The 26544-nt window shown below is 34.3% G+C and overlaps 1 protein-coding gene across 10 annotated transcripts in view; it reads right to left on the bottom strand.

Annotated features, from left to right (window-relative positions):
* The window catches only part of PIGN (phosphatidylinositol glycan anchor biosynthesis class N), a 78288-nt gene that overhangs the window by 48474 nt on the left and 3270 nt on the right, over positions 1 to 26544 (bottom strand). For all 10 annotated transcript variants that reach the window (XR_004969952.1, XM_036322120.1, XM_036322119.1 and 7 more), the window contains 11 exons: positions 23735 to 23969; positions 22851 to 22972; positions 22296 to 22394; positions 19948 to 20054; positions 17886 to 18010; positions 16384 to 16514; positions 15148 to 15264; positions 12740 to 12780; positions 9955 to 10014; positions 8560 to 8652; positions 7830 to 7885 (listed from right to left, as the gene is read on the bottom strand). Coding sequence is in view for 9 of the 10 variants with exons in the window: in XM_036322120.1 (XP_036178013.1) it covers positions 7830 to 7885; positions 8560 to 8652; positions 9955 to 10014; positions 12740 to 12780; positions 15148 to 15264; positions 16384 to 16514; positions 17886 to 18010; positions 19948 to 20054; positions 22296 to 22394; positions 22851 to 22972; positions 23735 to 23955 (1172 nt within the window). In the remaining variant the exon portion in view is untranslated. The remainder of the gene's footprint in view (positions 1 to 7829; positions 7886 to 8559; positions 8653 to 9954; positions 10015 to 12739; positions 12781 to 15147; positions 15265 to 16383; positions 16515 to 17885; positions 18011 to 19947; positions 20055 to 22295; positions 22395 to 22850; positions 22973 to 23734; positions 23970 to 26544) is intronic.

The following is a 26544-nucleotide window of genomic DNA, read 5'->3' as shown; positions in this document are numbered from 1 at the left end:
CCTTCTAATTGCTCTCCCTCTCCTTGATCTGATCCACTCGGCCTCCTGACATACCAAGTGTATCCTCTAACTTACATGAAATTGATGTGGGCATCTCACTGCCTACTCCATCAGTTCTAAACTGTCTGGACTCCTCATGACCAACTCCTTCTATTCTACTTAATTTCCCATTATCCCAAATGTACACCCTCAGCTATAAAGTGGTTAAACTTTTCATTCGTCATCAATCTTGTATTAACATCTGAGTTCTTGTTCATAAAGATCCTCCCTTTTCTACTTTCAATAGTCCAATCATCAGCATCCTTTATGATCCACTCCAAACCTCACTTCACACCATTAGCACTTTAGTGTGATCTAATGAGCAAATTATTTCTCAATTAAATTTTAACCTCAATGTGGGGCAATAATTATTTACATTAATATCCACAATAATACAAAGTGCTAAGCACATAAAATGAATCAATAAATCTTAATTAAAATGCTATCAAAATATTGCAGACCTACAGAGAAAGATAAATACCACATGATCTCACTCATTTGTGGATTATAGAGAACAACATAGACTGATGAAAAGGGACAGACCCAAAGACTGAGAAACAGCGATCAGGCTATCAATCCCCAGAAGGAAAGTAGGGGAGGGCGGGGGTAAGGGGAAGAGATCAACCGAAGGACTTGTATACATGTGTATAAGCCAAACCAATGGACATGGACAACAGGGGGATGGGAGCATGAGTGTGCAGGACAGGGGGGAGAGGGGGGAGGTTGGGGGATAATGGGGGGGATGAGGACACATTTGTAATACGTTAACTAATTAAAAAAAAAAAATATTGCAGACCTAAAAAAGGAAGAGAAATAAGAGAGTAATATACAGTGTCCTTAAAACACCTAATGATTTGCTAAATTAAAGGATAAAAAGAAAGTTGGTCTAGAACAAAATTACTTCAGAGTCCTAAAAAGAATGAGAGAAAACAAACATTTTAAAAGGGAAATATTTATGTTACATTAATGAATTCTATTACATTGTATTATATATGAAGTACTGAGGTAAAGCAACCAGGGTCAAGCTAATTTATATTTCTCCTAAACGGACTATTTATAAACCTTGGGACATATCAAAGGTTAGGAATATGTCTGGAATTCATCAAAATGTTCTCTATCAACCTCACTGCTGCATTATGACATTAAAGATTCTTAGGAGCCAAAACCGGTTTGGCTTGGTGGATAGAGCGTCGGCCTGCGGACTGAAAGGTCCTGGGTTCGATTCCGGTCAGGGGCATGTACCTGGGTTGCGGGCACATCCCCAGTGGGAGATGTGCAGGAGGCAGCTGATCGATGTTTCTCTCTCATCGATGTTTCTAGCTCTCTATCTCTCTCCCTTCCTCTCTGTAAAGGATCAATAAAATATATTAAAAAAAAGTATTAAAAAAAAAAAAGATTCTTAGGAAAAACTTGTCCCCCAATATAATTTTCTTTTCATTTTCCGTAAGTTGAGAAGGGGTGAAAAATAAATCTTGGTATTGTATATTTTAAACATAAGGAAGTTTTGTGAAAAATGTAAAGTCCAGAACATAAGGTACAATATATTAACATGTATGTAAAAAGACAAAACAAGTAACAGCAGCAGCATTAGGGGGGTTGGCAGGGAATTGATTCCGAGTGGATCAGAGGAATATCATCTATAAATTAAAATGAATAAAGGAATCTGCATGTGTCAGCATGGATAAATCTTGAAAATCATAATGGGAAAAAGAATTGTAAAAAAATGGCAGATTTCTAAAATAGGGATTCAATTATATTACATCATTTTATATCTTAAGGAAAAAGAAGATCTAAAGAAACATGGTAAAATGTTACCATTTGTTAAACATGGATTATAGGTACAAAGATTTTTGTTATATTCTCCATTTTCACCAGCATGTTTGAAGTACTTCAAAATTAAAATTTAAAATGTTAGCACCCTGGCAGTGTTGCTAAGTGGTTAGAGTGTTGGGCCATGCACTAAAGGGTTTTGGGTTCGATGCCCGGTCAAGGGCACATACCTGGGTTGCAGGTTCACTCTCCGCCCCTGGTCGGGGTGTGTACATGAGGCAACCAATCGATGTGTCTCTCTCACATCAATGTTTCTCTCTCTCTCTCTCTTCAAAGCAATGGAAAAAATAATCTCAGGTGAGGATTAAAAAAAATAAAAATAGGATTATCAAAAATCTTATCATTGATTATTTACGATGAACTACTGTTTGGAGGACAAATCTCCTTAAATGCTGCCTTTTAAAGTATTATATCTTCTTATTAAGATTTTTATTACAAAAATAATTGTTGCATGTACACATGATATTTTAAAGACACCTAGTACGATCCAGTACATTTCTTTTTATAATATCTTATATTAAAGAAAAATATTTCAAGAAGATAAAGACAGAGAATGCAGGATAAAAAAATTATTTCTAGAATAATCTGCATTCTTTAAAATGACTAATAATGTAGAATCATGTTACTTTTTGTGTCATTACTGAGTAAATGAATTTTTTTCCTATGTCTGTATGTATGTATGTGATGTGTAAAAGTTACCTTTTAAAGTTTTAGAGCATTTTTAAGACAGAAAACTATATTTCTAGCAAATAATTACTATGTAGGATGGATGAAGTTGTAAAAAGTTTGACATTAAAACCAGTATTTAAATTCGGTCTATGGGAGAAACTTTTAATCATGATAGCCTAAAAGAAACAAATACATTAAAAAGAATCAAAGTATTTTTTTGCCATTTTAGTAGAAAATACATTTAAATACTGTGCTAAAATTTAAGTTCTCTGAATTTACATAGTGAGTTTTAAATAAAAGATAACATGTTTTTGCTTCTATTGGCAAGGTACAATAATCTCCTTCCCATTTTCACTTTTTCTTAAAATATTTAAGAGACCTTTATTGTTCTTTCTTAACTTCAGGAATTTTTTCTTTTAAAGCTTTTCTTATCTTCCTTTGACCTCTATGGTATGCACTTCAAATATAAAGTGTTTTCCTCATTTTTAAAGTACTTTCACATGGAAGCAAACCTTTCATGCTTCTTCCAGTCATGTAGCTCCACCTGCTGGCCAACCCTTGGCATAACATTGGGATCCACTGGACCCAATTTTAGTTTTGAGTTTCTTTTTTCAACAGTTCTATATAACTATTTCATTATTTTATTCTTTCTCACGGGTCTTTAAAATATCAAAAATAAAATGTACTTACTTTTTAACGAATAGGGTAAAATAGGATATACAATTACCATATGGACCCATTGGACCCTTTTACAAGTCTAAGATATGTTATAGGATTTTAGCAGTCTTAATTTTTCTTTTTGTTGAAACATTTGCTATTTTATCACCCTAAAAATTATTATATTATTCATCAAGTATTAATTCTGGAAAAGACTAAGTAAGACAATGGAGGAATGGTGAACAGATATCATTAAACTAAAATACAGTGATGCTGGTGAAATGGATCACATAAGTAAGATCTCAAGAGTATGAATCTTCATATCTCCTCCCCATCTCCTCCCAAGGAAAAAAAAAGGAAAAAAAAAGAGTTGAATTTTCAGATATCAATATCCTAAATTTTCTCAAACTTATGAATCAGTGACTAAACAATATATTTATAAGAATAAAAAGAAAAGATGGTTCTTATTCAAAAGGAACCTCATCACACAATTGTTTGTAACAGGAACCTACCCAAGTAAGCTATCTGTTTGCAAAAAGAATGTATGATGCCCTGGCCAGTGTGTTCAGTGGTTAGAGTGTCTGCCCAAGCACCCAGCCCTGGTTAGGTATGTGCTCCAGGGAGGTGACCAGTTGATGTGTCAAGCTCTCTCTTTCCTCTCCACTCCCCCTCTGTCCCTCCCTCCCACTCTCTCTCTATAAAAGAAAAAAAAAAGGAAAAAATATCCTCAGGTGAGGATTAACAACAAAAAAAGAAATGTGTGGCACAGTATTCTTTCATCTTTTATGATATTTATGTGCCAATATTTATGTGATATAGTTTCTAAGTGGACAATGCTGACATTAGGTGCATATATAATAGTAACTAGAAGAAAACAGATTGTGTAGAAATAAAGGAAATCACTAGACCAGAGAAAAATAAAGAGTTCATTGTACTCAGATGGTAAATGGTGATAACTGTTTTTCCTGGTATATAGAGCTTATGTAATAATAATAAAAAAAAGGATACTACACAAGAGTGGAAATAAAATATCCAGGAAAAAAGTAATAAGAAATGTATATTGTGGGAGAAACTAAAATTTTTCATAAGGACATAACAGAAGATATAAATAAATAGATGTTAGATGGTAATGTTCAATATTGTAAAAGTTGTAATTCCCTCCAAATTACTTCTGAAATATTGTATACTGTAATAACCAAAGAATTCTTTATATGACTTAAGATGATTCTAAAATTTATATGAAAAAAATATTTTGATTCATGCCAATGATTCAAATATTTATTGTTTCTTTTAAAAATGTTTTATCGAAGCAATATATTCATATAATTTATAAAAATAAAAAATAGTACAGGAGGGCATAATGACAACCAATAAATCCCTGTCCAACCTTCTCATCTCTCAAGTCCCCAAATTAGACACACACACTTTTCAAAGGTCTGTTTTTAGTTATTTTGGTAGCTACCTCCATTTTTCTCAGGAATATGCTTTTATTTTTTTAAATCCTCACCTGAGGCTATATTTGTATTGTTAAAAATTGATTTGAGAGAGAGAAGAGAGAAAAACATTGATTGGTTGTCTCCTGTATGCATCCTGAACAGGGATTGAACAACCACTTTGATGCAGGGGATGATGCTCCAACCAACCGAGCCACCCGGCCAAGGCCTTAATAATATGCTTTTATTATTATTTCTTGATTTGATGACCTGAGATACTTTCTATTGACTCTCCATTGACTAGCTGTTCCTACTGTCTCCTCCCCCTTCAACATGGTCATATTACTATTTTTGCCTTCTCTATTGGGTACGGTGGTCACTTTATTTATTTTTATTGATTTCAGAGAGGAAGGAAGAGGGAGAGATAGAAATATCAATGATGAGAGAGAATCATTGATCTGCTGCCTTTTGCACACCCCCTACTGGGGATCGAGCCTGCAACCGGGCACATGCTCTTGACTGGAATCGAACCCAGGACCCTTCAGTCCACAGGCCGACACTCTATCCACTGAGCAAAACCAGGTAGGGCTATGCTGGTCACTTTAATAATCTGTCTTATTCTCTAACCTACTGCCTGACTCTCCAAATTCTATTTTATGAAGACAACAGAATCACTACCATTCTATTTATATTTCTTTCCCCTTCAGCCTTCCAACCTGTAACTCTGTACATTGTCAAGGTTGGTAACATTTGCATTCTATTCTATAATCTTAAGTCTTCCTTACTTTGTCTAAGGTTTGACTTTAAAAACTGAAAACCAATATTTACATTACGATTATTTAAATACTGTTCACTGAGTAGCAAACTATAATTAGATTTCCTTGATCCATGTGCCAATGTTCAAATGACTTACCTTTCTAATACTCTGCAACTGTTCAGTCATGTCACATCTTAGGTTGCTTCATAATTAAAGCATGCTTCCTTGTACACTGTGAAATGTACACCCTGAAGTTTCCAATTGTCATTATTTTGGAGGATGAAGAAATGTATTCCTTCTGTGTAAGTCACTGTGTTTCCCCTAGCTCCTTATTCAATCCATATATTACTTAAAATCCATTTCACCTCCTATTCTAATCTGGAGGACTTGCCTCCCCTTTAGACTGTTCTTGTACAGTTTACATTCCTTAAATTTTTAGTTGCATTACCCCTTTTTAAAAAAAAAGCATTCTGTACTCTTTCTCATTTTGTAAAGTTTATGCTGATTTTTATTTTATGGATACAATAGTGTCTCAGATATTGCTGAGGATTTTAATATTTATAAGTTCTTTTCTGTTCCTTAAATAATCTATTTCCTCAAGAGTCTACTCTTGCCCTAGCCAGTTTGGCTTAATGGATAGAGCATCAGCCCTCGGACTGAAGGGTCCCTGGTTTGATTCCGGTCAAGGGCACGTACCTCATACCTCGGTTGCAGGCTCAATCCCCGGTCCCAGGTCCCCCAGGTCAGGGCATATGTGGGAGGCAACCAATCAATGTGTCTCTCTCACATCCATGTTTCCCTCCCTCTGTTTCTTTCCCTTCCTTCCACTCTCTAAAAAGCAATGGAAATATATCCTCGGGTGAGGATTAACAACAACAAAAAAGTCTATTATTCATATTATCTTAGGTTTTTCTGGTTATATGGCAGGCTTTCAATAAATGGCGATTTTCAAGTCTACAGGCAGAGCCAGTAGCTTTGCTCTAGGGTGGGTGAGCCAGTGAGCGGGAGCCCAGAGATGACACAAAGCGAGCAGTGGCTCTGTAGGCAGATGTTTAGCATAAAATCAGAGCAAGTCAATGGTGAGTCAGCAAGCTGAGTAAAAGAAGGCGGGTAGTGTGCACTTGAACCTCTTAGAGAAGAGTGCTTCCCTGACCATTTTTTCTAAAGTGGCTGGGCTAAAGTAACTCTCAGTTATTCTCAGTTCAATGTCTTACATATTTACTTCATACCAGAAATTGATAATATATTTCTTGTTCATTAATTTATTTTGTTATGGTCTGACTATACCACTACATTATACATAAACAGATGCATATGATACATATATATGATATAATATGGGGCAAATTCTAAGAGATAAAGACTTGGCTTTATAAGCATATGCAATACTCATAATCAGGAACATTCCTCAAAGGTAAATCTACTTTTGATATATATTTTAAAAAATAAGGGTAATTAATTGCATATGATCATAACTTGCAAGTCATGATTATGCTTTGTTTTTGTCATCTTCCCCCACCCCCTCCTCACACACACAGTCAGGCATACAGTCACATTATTCACAGGGCAATGCAATATTTAAGCATTTCTAGTTTATGAATACCATACTCATGCTACATAAGTTGTTAAATATAATTCCAATAAGTCATTCAATCATATCCCTAACACCCATATTTCAAACAATTTCTGTTTATTTTGATCAAGAGCAAAATTCTTCCAATTATATGCAATTCCCTGTTAATTGAAAACGAACTTCAAGGAGGTTGAACAAACCTGCCCAAGTTAGTACTACAAAGCCAGATTTATGACTCAACTCTCACCATTCCTGGTTCAAGGAAAATATGTCTTTCTGGGATCTAAGATAGCAAAATCTGCTGCCCACTAAAGTCTGCTCTCCTCTTTGCCACCAATAGTTGTCAGTGTTTCCCAGAATTGCATCATTGGCCTTTTCTTGTCACTATCTACCTTCTGCCTAAAGCTCCTACATATATAACAGTTTCCACCACCATCTTTATGCTGATGGCTCCAAAATCTTCACAATCAACTCTCATCTCTATCTTGAGATCCACGTCCCTATTTCATTGATGTCTTCAATTTTAAATTGAACATTCATCCCTGCCTCTCAAACCAGCTCTTCTTTCTTCCTATAAACCAAAATGGTACCAGTACCTTCCCAGTCAGCCAAGCCAAGAATCCCCCTACCTTCCCAGTCAAGCATAGTTGAATTTATCTCCTTATTTCCCATATCTCTCTGCACCCCCTACCAGTCATACAAAAATATTTAGTTAGCATCTGGCTCATTACTTACAAAAACAATAGATGAGACTTTCATTTTGGAGTTTGCACTAATGTGCACAAAAAACACAAGGTTTCTAAGTAATTTATTCTGTCAGCATTTAAACTCATTGAAAAATTCTTTCCTATAAGCAAATAAATATACTTACTTAAATGGTGTAAACAAAAATGGTAAAGTAACTTCTTTTTTCTGAGTCATTTTCACCTGGGAACCAAGTATGAAAATATTTTATTTTATTATAAATGAGAAAAAATTAACTAATTTCATTTTGAAATATAAACATCTATTAAAATGGGTCTTGAGGGATGGTTAACTACTTTGAAGATAAATGGAATTTTGTGTTACTATATTATTTCATAAATATTTTAAAAAATTTAATATTATCATTCTATCACAATAAACTGAGAATTAAGAATATCAAGTCTGCAAAAGAACATTCAGTAATGTATTCTACTTGAACTCTTAGAAAACAATAAGCCAAGCTGCACTAACTGTTTTAAGAATAACAGAAAGTTTCAATTAAACGGTGAGGTTCTTAATGAATATAATAATGTACAGGAATGACTGGAAATGTTACAATCACTAATGCTAATTTAATGGGGGCAAATTACAATTAATAAAGACTTGGTTTGTAGTCTTTATAAGCATATGTAATAATCTTACAATTAGAGACCCCTTAAAGGTAGTTCTACACTCTCATACTCATTCATGGATGCTGTATCTCAGATATGTGAAACTCTGATGCTAGACAAATACATAAAATTTAAAGATAATAACTTATAGAAAATCATTTCTTAAAACACAATTCAAATCTCTTCAGTTAATATACTCAATTTAGGAATTGTAGCAGTGTCCATTTTTTGTGTGTCTCATTTTACCTTGAACTGTTCAAGAATCTGTTTTGCATTTGTATACATGCTCTCTGCTTTGAAGGCATCAGTGTTGTTAAGATATTTCACAGGAAGGATTCCCTATAAAAAATAAATACTGGTTTAATATTAGTATTAACAAAGATCAGACAATTCTTATAAAACAAAATAGACTTACAAAGGAAGCAATGAAGATAAAAACATATGAACAAATAAGTTACTGGAATAATAAAACAAAAAAATCTTACTTTAAACCATAACTGAAAAGTGTTCAATTATTTTTCTTGCAAAGTAATAATAAATAAAGCAAAAGAGATGAATTAAGTAAGTTCAATAAAACCTTACATTTATGAAAAAATTACTATGTGGTAGGCAGTGAATTAAGTGCTTTGTACATGCAAAATACCCCTATGGAAAAAGAAAATAAAGACATAGTAAGAAATATGAGAGTATATTGTGCATATAAGAGTAAGGATTATTTTGTGAAGCTTTTGTTTCACTTACCCAAAACACACACACACACACGACGATAGAACTCACATTACTCAGCATTCTAAATTAGATTTGTTGGTTTTTTTTGGCTTTTCAGGATCCACTTCCCATCCTTAGCAGTATTACCATTCTATGTGGAGGGATTTCCCCCATTGGATACAGTGTAATGGGTCTCCAATGGGGCTCTGCCTCCCTCACTGAAGGGTAGACTAATAACCCAGGCTAGATGACTAAAATAGTAAGCACAGGAATTTGACTCGAGGGCCAAGGAACAAAAGTAAGACGGGTAATGCTAGTCTACCCCAGTGTAGACTCTGGCTTGGTTCTTTCTCCCAATTCTCCAGAGCTTTCTTGGTTCCTATTCATTTCCAAGCCTGGTCTTTGAATACCCCTTTGGATCAACAAACCATCAATATCTTTTAAATACATTTCCTTTAAATGGATTCAGTCTCCGTTGCTTGCAAATAAAAAACATTTATCTGCTTTTATCACTTAAAACTAAATTACAAATATAGGCCCTGGCCGGGTAGCTCAGTTGGTTAGAGCATATATGCCAAGGTTGTGGGTTCGATCCCCAGTCAGGGTACATACAAAAATCAACCAATAAATGCATAAATAAGTGGAACAACAAATCAATGTGTATGTCTCTCTCTCTTGCAAATCAATAAATAAAATATGCTTTTAAAACCCTAAATTACAAATATAAGTTTGTAAACATTTTAAGAAAATAAGAATTGTAAAGAAAAGTTATTAGATTTATATTCCATGTTGTAGAAAAGGTATTACATATTTAGGAAGAAATAGGAAAATACAGTTTAAATAATCAAAGATTATTCACAAACATATAGAAAGTAAATTTTACTGTACAATGTATTTTTTTATTCTGAGAGTTAAGAAAATTTTGTCTCTTACCACTGAATTGAGGGGAAAAGGAACTCCAATAAGAGAAGCCATCAATGGTGCAACATCAGCCTACAAACAGAAAAAGTTCAATTTTAAGAAGTCTATAGACGTCAGCAAGAAAAATAATTTAAGGCAACTATTCTGTAATATAATCTGCAAGTTTGTTATAATCTGTTACCTTCAAACATTTAATACACTTTAGATACTGATCTCTAAAAATGTCATTTGTTAGAAGTACATGACTTCATGAAAAAATAAATTATAAAAGAAACCATTAAGAGCTCCAAATGTTAAACATATTAAGCAAAAAGTTACTTATCCTAGTAGCTAGAAATTGACCACTTTATATAATAGATTTTCAGTATCATGAAAGGCTGCCTTAATTAGACAAAAAATAAATAGCAATAGTAGACTTTCACTGGAGAAGTATATATATGAACTAAAGAAGGAATGTATCAGAAGGAGGTTTGGCCGACCAAAAGTCCAAAAAAACACACACAAAACAAACAAAAAAACCACACCGAAAAACAAATAAACCAGATAAAAGGTTCTTTAGACAACCCCCCCCAAAAAACAAAACAAAACAAAAAAACCCACACCGTTTTGGATAGCTCCCTTTCAAGTCCAGTTTCCCAGAAGTTGTTCATGCTTTCTATCTCCATCTTCTTATCTCCCCATCACTCCTGAGCCCACTCTAACTTGACCTTTTATCATCCCATAGACAATTCTCCCTAAAAAAGCTAGTAACCTCCATTTTTTCCAAATCGTACTGCCTGCTTTTATATTAGTCCTTATAATTTTTTAGGCAATAAAGTGCTTAGGTGTCAGAATGCCCATTTCAAATCCTTGCTTGTAATCTCTGAGACCGTGGGCAGGTCATTTAACCTCTCTGATGCCTGTTTTCTTATCAGTTAAAAAATAAACGTAAGTTTCTCCCTTACAGAGTTGCAGCATGACTAAATGAGATTAAATTTATGAAGTACCTGGCACAAAATAATCCTGCAATAACTGGTGGCTACACACGCTGTGGAGATTTTTATAATTAATGGACCTCTCAGCAGCACTGCGTAGACCACTCACTGCCTTCTTGGCCTCTGTACCACACTCAGCTGAGTGTCTTCCATCTCACTGTAGCTCATTTCTCTAGTCCCCTATTTAAAGTAGGAGTTTGGTCCCAGGTTCTCAATCCTTCTCACTTTTTACCACCTGGACTCTCTTTACTAAGTACCACCCCACGTAAAACAGGCAAACTCCAATGGCTTCCCAATCGCCTTCTCCCCTTTCCCCGGAATCCACCGCAGGCCTCCTCTCATCTGTTCTCCATGTTGCAGCCCGAAAAATCCTCACACAAAGAAGCACATCATGTCACTCTCTAGGATCCAAACACTTCATGGGCTTTCCCAAACCACAGAAAGCAAAAGCGTGGATACGGGTGGACTACTGTACATCAGTTCTATGCTCTCATGGCTTCACAGGCCTCTTTTGTAGTACTTACCACAGCTATAAGTTTATACTTATTTGTATAATAATTTGATTAGTATCTGCTTTTACTTACCATTACATCCGACACATTGTTTAATAATGTTTGCACAATGTTTATAAACAATACTGCAGACACATAGCAATGTTGATGTAAGTAATGAATAGAGAAATTCTCATCTAATGTAGACCTGAAGTAGGATTACTAAGAGCAATAGTTGAACCCATATTCAGTTTTTTATTATAACCCAGCCTGGATATAAGAAAAACATGTTCTTGTTCTATGGTCTTCAAGTTATTCTATCCCTTTGACAGTTATTTTTACTGCGAATGAATAAACTGCTATTCTGGTTGTAAATATTTTCATTTATTTGGGTAATAAATGTCCATCCAGATAGAAGAGAGCATTCTTAATATGCTTAATATGCTGAAGAACAGGCTTCTGTAAGCACAGGCCTGAAAAGGAGATCCTAGACCAGTGATGGCGAACCTATGACGCGTGTCAGAGGTGACACGCGAACTCATTTTTTTGGTTGATTTTTCTTTGTTAAATGGCATTTAAATATATAAAATAAATATCAAAAATATAAGTCTTTGTTTTACTATGGTTGCAAATATCAAAAAATTTCTATATGTGACACAGCACCAGAGTTAAGTTAGGGTTTTTCAAAATGCTGACACGCTGAGCTCAAAAGGTTCGCCATCACTAGACCTTGGTTTATCCACCACAGTGAGGGATGTCAGCTTGAGAGCTGACCTGGAGAAGGTCAGATCTTCCTGCCACTTCGGAGGCCATGTATCACTGATGCCATGCTTTCTACAAACAGCAAAGATGGCTATGTACATAGCATATGTTCAACAATGAAAATTCTGTACTTCCCATTTACAGATTATGTTACTAATCTAAAATATGTATTAATAAAAAAGAAACGGTAACTGGTGTACTACAGGAAAGAAACCTATAATGAGGTTTTATTAGATTTATGCTCAATGCAACTAAGCAAGGCAACCATGAAATCATAGAAATTTAACAGGCATGCAATTTCAATTTACATATAATTCTTTAATTAGCCAGTGTAACTTGGAGGGAGTCTTCTCCTTTTAGTTTTACTTGAGGCTTTTTATATTTTGTCAAAAGAAAGATTAGTTGGGTTAAAATATTTGCACTGAAAGGACTTCCCTTGGTAATTGAAATGTTTTGAAAGATCACTTATTATCATTATTATTAATACATGGTTTTTCAGGGGCTCTTTTTGGTCTAACCTTCTTATAGAAGATAAGGTAAATTTGAACATGATTAAGTTGAGATGAATACCTGATTGATATCTTGCCTCTTCCAGTACTCCAATTTCCATCCTGAAAAACAGACACCATTAGACACAAAAGCTGATGTTCAGATGAAAAAAAGAATGGATCATTTCATTATTATGAGTAGTCAATGCTTGATGAAAAACAAAAGTATTAGAAAAGTCTATTTTAAGGCAGCATGAACCAAAAGGATGCTTAAAAAGGCAGAGCTGTATATTTTTAAAATAAGAATTTTAAAAGAAAAACTGAAAAGTAAACATTTGGTGTTTCCTGTGATAATTTATTAAACTTCAGTTGGAGATAACTATTTCAAAATTTCAAAAGGCTAAGGAAGGAACAATGGAACTAAAAGGCACAATGATAACTGTTAGAATGCCTACAACAAATTACAATCCTGTTCCAGGAGGTTATTAAGGCATTGGTAGTCCATTAATCAATCTAAGTTTTCCTTTTTTTTCTGTAATGGCAGTTGTTTGCAAAATACTTAAAATTGTAGCTATGATGCGCCATTAATCCCAAATTTTAAAATAGTATAATAAGTTACTGTTAAAACTGCCTTCAAAGATAACCTTATCCCTCTTTCTATGTGTAAATTCAGAAATTTCAATAAGCAGTAACCAAAATGATTATGAGACTATGTCTTGATTAATGGCATTAGGATATACATATTACCAAAAGGGTTCTAAGATATTTTTATGAAATTTCCTTTAATAAGCTAATAAAGTTTAAAATATGTTCCTTCTTCTACTAGTCAGCTACTAAAACTTCACACTAATCACCTGATGAAGAAAAAAAGAATATTCCTTGTCTCTGTAACTTATACTTAATAGTCATATAAGAAAAACTACATTTTTTTTTCTGTAATGATTCTTGAAGCCATGCAATTCTAAAACATTAATTCACTGAGAAATCAAATGCCAAAGTACAGTTCTATCTCCTAAATACAAACATACTATTTAACCTAACTTCTATTTAGACTCAATCTAACACAGTTACCACAGAGCACAAGATATAAAATAATGCAACTGCACTGAAAAACAGTTTGGCATTCTGCAAAAAATTAAACATAGAGTTTCATATGACCCATTTATTCAATTTCTATGTATCCAGCCAAAAGAAATTAAAACACATGTCCACACAAAAACTTTCACACAAATCTTTATGGCAGCATTATCATAAAAGTAAAAAATGTAAAAACAACCCAAATGTCTGGAAGATGACTGTGTAAATAAAATATAATATATACAGCAATAGAATATTATTCAGCTATACAAAATATACTACAAATACATGCTATAACATAGATGAACCTTGAAAACATTATGCCATGTGGAAGAAGCCAGGTGCAAAAAAACCATGTAGTGAATGAATCCATTTATATGAAATATCCAGAATAGGCAAATCCATAGATACAAAATAGATTAATGGTTGCCAGGTGATGGAGAAGAGGGAGAAAGAAGGAGTGACAGCTAATGGAGTTTTCTTGGGGGGAAGTTTATGAAATATTTTATAACTAGATAGTAGAGGTGATTGCATGATCTTATTAATAAACTCAAAAGAATACATTGGACAATTTTAAAATGTGAATTTTATGGTATGAGAATGATATCTCAATAAAAAAATAAATTAAAAAAAGAAAGCAAGCATCTAAGGAAATTTAATATATAAATTAAAAAGAGTTTTTCATGGTAAAAATACCTGAACACAGCTTGAGTCTGAAACCCTGGAGAAGGTTTTAAAATCAAAACTTATAGGTCTCACCCAGTCTCATGGAATCAAAATGTCTAGTTACAAAATCTGGAAATCTGTATTTTTTTAAAAAATCTGTATTTTCAACAAAATACAGCTTTGGATGAGTTGATACAACTAATCCAAAGTAAGACATTTGAGATTTGTTTTGTCCAATTAGTAAAAACTTTGGAACTCTGAATAAAACCTTACCTGACAAAATAAGGAGAGCTCCAGGAAAAAGGCATTCCTTTTCTTCATGGATTGAGAAGCAAGGGAGGTTTGGGCAACACAGAGGGACTTCAAAAGTACTAGAGACAGGGTACTGTTTCACAAGAGTACCAGTTGTGAAAGATCAATTATGATACATGATTTATCTGATTGACAGTCTGCAAATTAGATTTGACTCAAGGTTTAATCTACATGCCAGTATAAATAAGGCATGTGGGAAAAAAGGCAACAGTATAATTTGTACTTAAACTTTCATAAGGCAAATGACTAAGACTGTGTATTTCAAGCTGAATATTGTAAACCAAATAATATGAACATACAAAAGTAATACATAGAAATAGTAGAAGCACAAGAGCAAAAAGAAAACTACAACTTGAAAGTGATTTTAAAAAATTAAACTTTGGTTTTATTTTAAAATGTCCTATTTATAAAAACAATAAAGATACATTTTTATACCTTTCAAAAGCACGTCATTAAACTGTTGATCTGATACTTTTTGGGGATACTTGATTCCAGCTCCCCAAGCAACGAAAGGAGTAAAGGTCTCTGAAGGATGACCAGCCCCATGGGAACCTGCAAAGAGGACATAAGACCAGTATATATGGACTTATACCTAAATATTTATTTTAACTACTTAAAGTTAATCCATCTATAGCTAATTTTAGTCACCACACTCCCAAATGCTTGCAACTAACTCTGTGTAACAATTAGTTTTAAAATATTCCCACAGGAAGTCAGAGCATCAATAACAAAAAGGCATAAACAAATGAACAAACAAAAAAGGGCAGAATGTCTGTTGAGTGATTCTGGTTGAAAGAAGAAGAAGAAGAATATAACAGTAAGGCTTGGAGGAAATGCCACTAGAGTGGCTCCAAAGGCAGAAAGAACAGGGAAAGCTCTGCCTTTGGGGAGTCACGAGCCAGGTTTGGGGCAGGTAGCTGAGACCAGAGCTGTTCTCAAGAGCATGGCAAAGTCTCTAGATATTTTTCTTCCAGGCTACTCTGGCTGGTGCAGCCAAAAGCCCTTTATAAAGTGGAAGCAGCTCGCAAGAATTCTATATTGTGATTTGGGGACCCTAACATTCTTTGCCTCATTTTGTTCTCTCTGCACACACTGTGTTTGCCTTGGGAATCTCACAGGGAGGACAGGATCATGTAGAGTGGATTTTCAGTAGTCCAAAGTCCCTCAGTAGTACCACCTTAACCTCGTCACCTACGCCATCATGTACAGTTAATCCTATGGTACTTTTTATTTTCTCCTCCCTACTTTTCTCTAATTTCTCATTTTGAGAATATATTACTTCTACAGTTAGAAGATGCTTTATATAAGTTCAGAACTTTTTACACTTACATTTTAAGCATACATTTATATGCTAGACCAGGGGTCCTCAAACTACGGCCCGCGGGCCACATGCAAATACAAATATCATATTTGTTCCCATTTTGTTTTTTTACTTCAAAATAAGATATGTACAGTGTGATAGGAATTTGTTCATAGTTTTTTTTTTAAAACTATAGTCCGGCCCTCCAACGGTCTGAGGGACAGTGAACTGGCCCCCTGTTTAAAAAGTTTGAGGACCCTGTGCTAGACACTTTGCACACATTAAGACATGTAATCCTCAACATTATATCTGCAAGCTCCATTTACCACTATTTCAATCATAGAATATAAGTTAATTAAAGAAAGACTAACCCCAGTCTGTCATTCCATGATCAGAGGTAAAGAGAAATGCCGTTTTCTCATCATTTCCATAAAAATCTTTAAGCAGGGACACAATTTCTTTAATTCCCTCATCAACTAGTTTAATATTGTCCTTATATTCCCTGTTTAAAAAGACACAAAAGAAGAAATTAAATTACATTAATTTGGAAAAATCAAATTTATTTAACATGAACTCATGACATTCAAAGCTAGTAACCCCTGAAATACTTTAGATTTCATCTTTAACAGTTTAAAATCAGAACTCTTCAGATTGTTAAAAATAATGTTTTCTCTGTTTAAAGAAGCAAAAGAATATGAAATACTGCTCGGAAATGATTTAAGAGGAGGGTACTGATTAGCAAATACATTCTAATGAATGCTTTTAAGTTTCAAATGCAATAATGATGCTTTTCAAGTTCATGTATCTCATAATGCAAACTATACTGTCCTTGTCACAACAGGTAAGCATAACTGCTTCAAATGTAGAATTTTTCCTTAGACTGTGGTATAAAATGTTATAATACATTGTAAAATGATGTCCTACCATATCAAATATGTTTTGAACAAATTATACTTAAGCTTCCATACATGTACACTTAAAAATGGCTAGGCTGGCAAGGCTGCTTGAACAGGCTGGTTTGGTACGAACTATCAGTTAAAACAGTGCAGCAGGTGAAAAAAGGGGATCATGAGGTATTCATTATGGACAGCTGATCAATAGGCTTTACAGTTAGACTACTCTAAACCAAATTTGAAATAAAGCATAAAAATATAACATGGGGCCTGGCTGGTTTGGCTCAATGGATAAAGCGTTGGCCTGCAGACTAAGGGGTCCCAGGTTTGATTCCAGTCAGGAGCACATGCCCGGGTTGCAGGCTCTATTCCCCGTAGGGGGTGTGCAGGAGGCAGTCAACCAATGATTCTCTCTCATCACTGATGTTTCTATCTCTCTCCCTCTCCCTTCCTCTCTGAAATAAATAAAAATATGTTAAAAATAATAACATGGATTTTTCCTCTTTCTTATGGTCTACAAAGTGAAAAAAAATATTTGCTGTTCTAGATAAGGAGTGCTACTGAAATATAGTATACAAAACTTTATACAATTATTTGCTAGCTATAATACTGATTAAATGGAGTAAATAAGGAATAGCTAATTACATCTTTTTGTGATATGAATATTAACTCCATAAAAATGCTTTGATTTCAAGATTTACTGACTTTCTAAAATACATATTTTTTTTCTCTGCCTTGATACATGAAGAATACAGAATATATTTTACTTATATTAATGTGCAGTCTGGCCACAGCACATGTGATTTTAGCTTCTATAGTATATCAATCTATAGCTCATATAATTGAGAACTTATTCTACGTTAGAGTTATTTAAAATATATCTGTTGTGATAATTACAAAAAAATTATACTACTTTAAAAGTTCAAACAAAATGGTTGTTACCCACAAAAACAAGAAATTAAACACAGCATTAAAATTACCTTGATGTGGGTCGGTGAGCATGTCCGTTTGTATCAATTCCTAATAGATGTAAGAAAAAAACTACTTTCTCTTCATTTAGTTTAGAAAACAAAGATTGGTTGTTTTTGGCAGCATGAAAGAATTCCTATATGTAACAAATCAGTTAAAAATTTTAGTTCATTTATTTTATTTATAAAATAATTCTGATAAGAACATTTAATTAAATTTATACATAATTATTAAATTATCTTATTTTGTTTAAATTTGTCCTCAGGCCTACCACTACAAGGTCCTTGCTGTCATTTTAGACATCTATGTTCAAACAGGAAATAAGCTATTTTTTTGTGGCCACGAAAAGGTTATAGAAAGGGGATGTGATTTCATAAAAATCTCATAATATTGACTAAAATATAGAGCCTAGCTGGGTAGCTCAGTTGGTTGGAGTGTCATCCCGATATGCCAAGGTTGCGGGTTCAATCCTAGTCAGGACACATACAAGAAGTAACCAATGAATGCATAAATAAGTAGAACAACAAATTGATGTCTCTCTCTCTCTCTAAAATCAATAAATAAGAAATATATAGAAGACTGAAGAAATATTTTGACAAGAGCCAAAAATAAAACAGTACTAGTGGCCTTAAGGGAACACAGAAGAGGGTTATTATGTAAATGGAATGGGAAGTGAGGTGAAGCAAAGAGAAGTCAGGGAAAACCTTATAGAGCAGATGATGTATTAAACTGAGTTTTAAAACGCAAAAAGATTCAATGTGATTGAACTTAATTCCTGTGAAGTAAATATAAAGACAAATGCAAACACATATTTAAAAACACATATTTATAAACAAATGAACAAAAATAACTACGTTATGGAGAAGTCCACAATGTCAGTTCAAAAGACATCACTCGTAAAAAGAAGAAGCATTAGGGATAAATCAATGAAAGCTTCATACAACAGATAAATTATGTTATAATTTGAAGATGAGAAACAATGGATTGGTCGAGAGGAGAGAGCCGATAGTCACCATTTCCCACAATTTTTGATGAATTTTAATTGGATTCCTGGTGAAACTGATAATTGTCCCTATCAAAGTCAAAAAACTCTTATTTCTTACAAAAACGCATAAATATTTTATTATGATTAATTTGCGAATTTGGTTTTACTTATCTAATTTTTCTTTAAAGTAAAATTATTTTTAAAGTAAAAATTTTTAAAAAACGTCTACTTCATCTATAATAATAAAAGGGTAATTGCTAATTAGACCGGACGTCCTTAGGGACAAAGCCGGGGCTGGAGGGAAGCCGTCCAGGACCCAGGTGCCTGCCGGCGGCCAGAGGAGGGAAGCTCGGGTCCCGGGTGCCTGCTGCCTACCGGCGGCCAGAGGGAAGCCGGTCTCAGCAGCCAGGGAAGGAAGGCCCACTCTTGCACGAATTTTCATGCATTGGGCCTCTAGTGTTATTATAATTGCATTACATTTAAACAGCATTTTTCAAGAGGTTCCCACACGTCTCACAGGCTGCCACACTGTAAGAAACTGGTTAAGGTTTACACCTCAGATGATTCAGCAGAGTAGGAATAAAATACAGGTTAACTGAATTCCAATGTAGGGCTCATTTTACTATCTGAAACACGTAGTTTAAAAAGGTTATCTTTTTAAAATTATTTTTTAAACTTCTATTAACTGATTATTGTAGAATGTTTAATTTCTTAGAATCCAGTCTTTTAAAAATAGTGTGCTGCCAAAACCGGTTTGGCTCAGTGGATAGAGCGTCGGCTTGCGGACTGAAGGGTCCCAGGTTCGATTCCGGTCAAGGGCATGTACCTGGGTTGCGGGCACATCCCCAGTAGGAGATGTGCAGGAGGCAGCTGATCGATGTTTCTCTCTCATCGACGTTTCTAACTCTCTATCTCTCTCCCTTCCTCTCTGTAAAAAATCAATAAAATATATTAAAAAAAAAAATAGTGTGCTATAATATAAAACTTTTACGTTCACACAAATACAAGATGTATTTACTGACAAATCTGTTTCTAGTAATTTAGGTAGAAATATGTGTCCTGTACATTCACCACTCAATAACACGCACCTTAATATTATCAAAGACCCATGTATCCAGTTTTGTTACATCCTTGGCACCAAAATCCTCACTGTCAGCATCATAACTATGTGTAAAAACATGGTTTCCTGTAGCACCTGAAAAAAAAAAGGGGGGGAAATTTTTTTTAAACAATTTTTTAACTGTTAGAAATATGAAGTAGTCATTTAAAGATTTTTGTGAGTAACCAGAATTTTTCACAAAGCATTTTAGATTATGATGGGAAAGAGAACGATGGGAGGAATAGTTAACATTTATTTTATGTACCATGGACCATGCTTTGTACTTTAATACATGCTGTTACTTTGTTCTCAAAAGATATTCAAATTTTACAGATACACTACATGTAAGTTAACTTACTTGCCAAAGTGACAACGCTAATACACAAAAATAAACACCAAAGTTTGTCTCCCTATAAGGATTATTCAAAATATTTTTTGGTTAGAATGTTATACTCTAAAATAGATGAATTCACTTAGTTTACAAAACTACCCAAAGCAAGAAGAAAATGCAAATAGTCACTTCTCTTATTTAAAGATTATGTGTATATTTCTCAATATTGGGGAATAGACATTGCTTATAGCAGGGGTCCTCAAACTTTTTAAACAGGGGGCCAGTTCACTGTCCCTCAGACCATTGGAGGGCGGGACTATAGTTTAAAAAAAAAACTATGAACAAATTCCTATGCACACTGCACATATCTTATTTTGAAGTAAAAAAACAAAACGGGAACAAATACGATATTTGTATTTGCATGTGGCCCGCGGGCCGTAGTTTGAGGACCCCTGGCTTATAGGCAAATAGCTTGACAGGGTAAACAAATATATTAATGTTATACATTTGCAATATCTTATAAAGAATCCAGTCAACTTAATGAGTTTCTCAGTTAGATAGGCTCTCATAGATTAAAAGGAAGAGATAAAACAAAGTAATAACAATCTCTTACAATGTCAGTTTAGTCCTATTGACACTAGTTATTCCACTGCTCAGCCATTCTAATTCCCACATCCTAAGTAAAAATCTGAGTTGGTTTGTTGGTTACTATAAGAAAGGGAACATTCCCATTAGACTGTCTCCAATTCAGGCATTGGCCCTATCTATCAACTGTAGCCAGAAGTAGGAAGGCAAGTTAAATAAGCCACCTGTCCTCCCCAAAGCTAAACTACTGTCCAAAGAAGCGACTATAAAAATGGCAAGCAGTTTGAGGTTTTTCAGCCTGCCTTACATAATAATGTTTTATGAATGTCATACATAAAATTCTGAATATGTACTTTGCTTTCAAGACATAATAATCTTCAATTATTTCAACTAATATAATTACACCCGTGACTAAGTATGTTACAAAATGTTTTCATTAAGTGAAATGATCATTCTGCTCCCACTAAAAGGCATTAAATGACATAAAATTGAAAAAAATGCAGTGATTTTAGAAAGTAATATAAATTTTGTAATCAAGGATGTTCTAATACTTGCAGATTCGTACATAGAAAAAATACACAACTAATTCAAATGGCAAGATCTTAAATATATGAAAATAGGAATCATAAGCATAAATGTTAATGTTTAAATCTTTATGTGACTACCAATTTCTTTTTTTTTTTTTTTATATATTTTATTGATTTTTCACAGAGAGGAAGGGAGAGAGATAGAGAGAGTTAGAAACATCGATGAGAGAGAAACATCGATCAGCTGCCTCCTGCACATCCCCCACCGGGATGTGCCCGCAACCCAGGTACATGCCCTTGACCGGAATCGAACCCGGGACCTCCCAGTCCGCAGGCTGACGCTCCATCCACTGAGCCAAACCGGTTTCGGCCCAATTTCTTTAAAAATTTTTTTTTTACCAACTTCTTAGTAATTCATCAATGTAAAATGAACCAGACATCAGCATCAGCATCATGAGGAGTTATATGATAAGCACTTTGCTAAATGTTTCACATGAATTATCTAATTTAATCCTAAAACAAACTTGTGACATAAAAATCATATTTACAAAAATGCATACTGAAGTTCAGAGAAGTTATCTAACTTGTCCAAGATTATAAAGCTATTGAATGTTAGAGACATATGTCATTCCATTGAATTCAAGAGTATATAAGTGGCAAGCAGTTTGAGGTTTTTTGGCCTGCCCAATTATATGATGTGCCAGTATTTCAACTAAGAAGAAAAAAATCAAATTGACATGTTTGTCCATTGCAACACACATCCCTATTTCAGAATTGTTAAATATGTTAAAACATGTGTCTCAAAATCAATAAAATATTGTTAGTATAAAAAAATTACTATATTAATTTATTAACCTATTTACTATCTGAGAAAATATAATCAATGTCTCTTACCTTTGGCAAACATACTCACGATATCTGGGCTTCCCCAGCTCCATGTGTACTTGCTTTGATTAATAAGAGAATCAAATTCTACAGGGTTTTCCTTCCATCCTTCAGGTAATTGAGAAAAAAAAAAGCAAATAATAACAAAACAATATACACATGGTGAGGTATTAGTAGCCCCTAAAGAACTATCCTTTAAATAATAACAACGAGAATTAATTGCACAACAAATGCAGAAGTAATAATAGATTTTGTTAAGTTTCTTAAAGCTTACAATAGATAATTTACTTCTTACTAAAATACAGAATTATTTTGAACTTTTGAGAGTTAATTTCTAGGAAAACCATAGATCCACCCAATCACATTATTTTAATAGCACAGGATGATATAATACTAAAGCTTAATTCTTGATTCAATACCAGTATGTGTTTAGCTGAGGCCTACTAAAATATTTGTCAAAAGTATCTCAAAACATCCTTCACCTTGTGTCATGATTCAGAGCTAAAGAAGCAATATTTACTCAATAAATTTTTTACAGGATGAAATTGTCTAAATAGACAATACCTTTGGCAACTGCACTAACATCTTCATAAAATCCAGCTATCAGGGCTACATGACCCGGCCGTGATTCAGTTGGCACACGTGTATGAGATATCCCCCAGCTGCCTTCGTGCATTATGATATTCCTAAAAGATATTACAGATGAATAGTTAACATAGACATAATTAAGTGCTCTGTTAAGACTTTGGAAAAATAAGATTATTACAGAAGGAGTCAAAACAAAAAAAAGTCAGTCAAAATTTAGGAAGGAAAACACCCTAATCCCAGCTGAGCCCAGTCCTAGCCCTTCCACCAGTGGATTCAGTAGAATAAGTGAGCCCAGGTACATGAACAAAGACCCACCCATGAGACAAAATAGAATCATGAGACAAAATATACCAGTGTTGTTTTAAGCCGCAAAGTATTGAAATGATTTTTAAATAATAAATAACTGATATACACAATAATATTCTCTCAATGTTAAATTTTATTAGATGTGATGATGGTATTGTGGTTATGTAAGAGAAAGTGCTTGTTCTTTAAAACATACATACTGAAGTATTTAGGGATGAAGTGTCATAGTATCTTTTCACAAATTTTTATTCTTTTTAAAATTATTCAATTACAGTTGACATTTGGTATTATTTTATGTTAGTTTCAGGTGTAGTGGTTAGGAATTTATATAATCTACTAAATCACCCACCTGATGAGTCTAGTACCCACCTGGCACCATACACAGTTATTACAACACTATTGATTATATTTTTAACTTCTTTAATTATATAACAAAAACTGACAAACAGAAAGAGAAAAGCATAAAGAAATTTGGATACCTCTGTTTAAAAACATTTTGATCAGTTCACATCATACTTTTTCCAGAGATGTCTTTGTTCAGTTGACATGCTTACCTAATAAATGGTGCTCTAGGATTTCCCTTTTCATCAAATTCATAAAGTGCATCTGCCCGCAGCCCATCAGCAACAATGAGCACTAGTCTCCTTGCTGGAGGAGGCAATGGCGTAAACTGAGGAGTCATCCCATGAACCAAAGGAGATGTAAAATAAATGTCAAAGATGGAGGCGAAGAACACAAAATGTACGAGCAATCCCACAATAAAGAAGAGCAGCATATCTTCAAGAAAAGCTGAAAGAAGGAACAAAATTAAATCTGGGTAAACCTTAATGGAATTACATATTTTCACATATCTTGATGACAACATATAGATGGAACATATATTTTAAAACATTACATAACTCAACTTCATTTTTAGTGGTAACAATAAATATTTAATAATGAGATGATAATGAAATAAAATACATGATAAAGTATACTCAAGCAAAAAGAAATGATTCAAGTAGAATAAGCAATTAGCTCCAATAAACTATTTATAATAAAATTAAATGTATATTAAGCTCATAAAAACTAATATAGAATCAAAAAACAAAGAAAGAACTAAATGAGTCCTAAAATGAGCTATGTATGGTTTAGTCAAACCAAATCCTGTATAAAATAGAAAATATAACTCATGGTGCTCATATGACAGCCATTGATATTCTTAGAATTTTAACGTCATCTAAATGTGTGTAGACTTTTTCGACTTTTCCTTATCAGCTCAGCAGACTTCTAACTTCTCTTGATTATCACCAAGTTAAGCAGACAACATATATTTTTGTCCGGTTAGCTAAATTATAGGGGGGGGGAGGGGGGGGAAGTAGTTAAATTTTATCTGTGCTTAAGAAAATTTGCACTCACTAAGGGAACACTCTATTTTAGTTCCCTGAACACCAAAACAAGAAAGCAGGTTACACTCATTCCATCAATAAAAATGTTCTGTGCATGCCCTAACCAGTTTGGCTCAGTGGATAGAGTGTCAGCCTGCGGACTGAAGGGTCCCGGGTTCGATCCCGGTCAGGGCATGTACTTTGGTTGCGGGCACATCCCCAGTAGGGGGTGTGCAGGAGGAAGCTGGTTAATGTTTCTCTCTCATCGATGTTTCTAACTCTCTATCCCTCTCTCTTCTTCTCTGCAAAAAATCAATAAAAATATATATTAAAAAAATGTTCTGTGTACATATTATGTGCATACTGTGTGCAGGGGTATTACAGAGAACACCAAGAAGACACAGTCACAGATCTGATACTAAACAATGTGCAATGAAACATTTAAATAATACTGTTAAGACAGTATGCCATTAACAGCCAAGAGCAAACTATCCATGATGTCTGTTTCAAGGCAGCATTTTTCCTAGTCGATTAAGACTTTGCTTCTAGGTGTATCCTGTTTGGCTCAAATAAATTTTTATAAAAATTCTCTATAGTGTTGTATGCTCTTACATTGACAGTTCATAATGAAATACTATGCAGCACTGAAAATGAATTAAACCACATTTATGATAAGGGTACATCTCACAAATATAGGCTTAATAAAAAAAATTTTTTTAAAGGCACTGACTGTTCCTTTCTCCCTAATACCACCAAACTTCTTGAAAATACTGAATACAATCTCTTTTTACCTGATCATCTAATTCTCAAACAACTTAAATTGAGTCTTGGTTTCCATTAATCAGAGAGAAAGATTTCACTAAGGTAGTGAATACTGCAAAATCCAATGGCTATTTTTTCAGTTGTCTTCCATGGCTTATCCATTCCATTTGTCTTTATTAGCTATGCCTTCTTTTAAAAATAGATCTCATTTCTTGGCTTCTTTGAACATTACTTCTTTGGTTTTCCTGCTATATCTTTGACCAGTGTAGAATGGGCTCTAACTGGTCAGTGAATTTTGGAGTTACTCAAAACTTGGTTGTAGGCCCTTTTCTCTCCTCACTCTATACTTTCTGTTTAGGCATTTTTCATCATACCTTGGCTTCAGTTATCACCTATACACAAAAGTCTCAACAAAGTATAACTCCAAATCCATATATATAACTCCAACCTTGACACATCCACTTGGATATTTCAAAGAAATGCAAACTGAGTATGTTTAAAACCACACCCATGATATAACTACCACCCTTCGCAACCACCCCTCTCCACTGTCCACCCCACTCCCCACCAGGCCATGAGCCTTGTTTAGGTAGGAAGCCTCCAAACTCCCTAGTGTTAGTCTCAGGGGATGGCACCACCATTCACCCAGATATGTAAATCAGAGAACTAAGAGTTATTCTTTATACACTATTCTTCTGCTGTGTAGCCATATATTATTTTTTTGTTTTGCTTTTTTCAAAATGCAAACCTGAACATCTCACCCCTTATATAAAAACCTTCAGTGCCTTCTCTCCTATCCAGATCAAGACTGAAATCCTTAATATGACTAACAAGGTCTTACCTGGACTAGCCTCCGCCTCTCTTTCTAGCCTTGTCCCATAGCACCTTCCCTTGCTTTATGGCACATTACCACACTGGCCTTTTTTAATTTCCTTACATACCCCCATGTTTCCTACTGCTGTAAGATCTTCATGGGTACAATTCCTCCCCACAGAATGCACTTCCAACCTACCCTCCATCCTCTCACCCCATTGTCTCATAACATCTGCTTGTACTTTCAAGCATCACTTCTTGCAGGACTATGCAGTCCAAATCAGAAACTAAAACTTTTACTTTAGTTTATAATTACATAACTAGGTCTTGGACTATTTGGATTATCACTTATCCATAATTTTGTCATAGCAAGACAGGGCTGCTCCAGCACTCATCACAGTCCTAGGCACTAAGCAAGGACT

The sequence above is a fragment of the Myotis myotis genome, unplaced genomic scaffold (assembly GCF_014108235.1).
Source record: "Myotis myotis isolate mMyoMyo1 unplaced genomic scaffold, mMyoMyo1.p scaffold_m19_p_9, whole genome shotgun sequence".
Classification (NCBI taxonomy): domain Eukaryota; kingdom Metazoa; phylum Chordata; class Mammalia; order Chiroptera; family Vespertilionidae; genus Myotis; species Myotis myotis.
The sequence above is the reverse complement of the archived record's forward strand: the minus strand, read 5'-3'. Positions and strand labels throughout refer to the sequence as shown.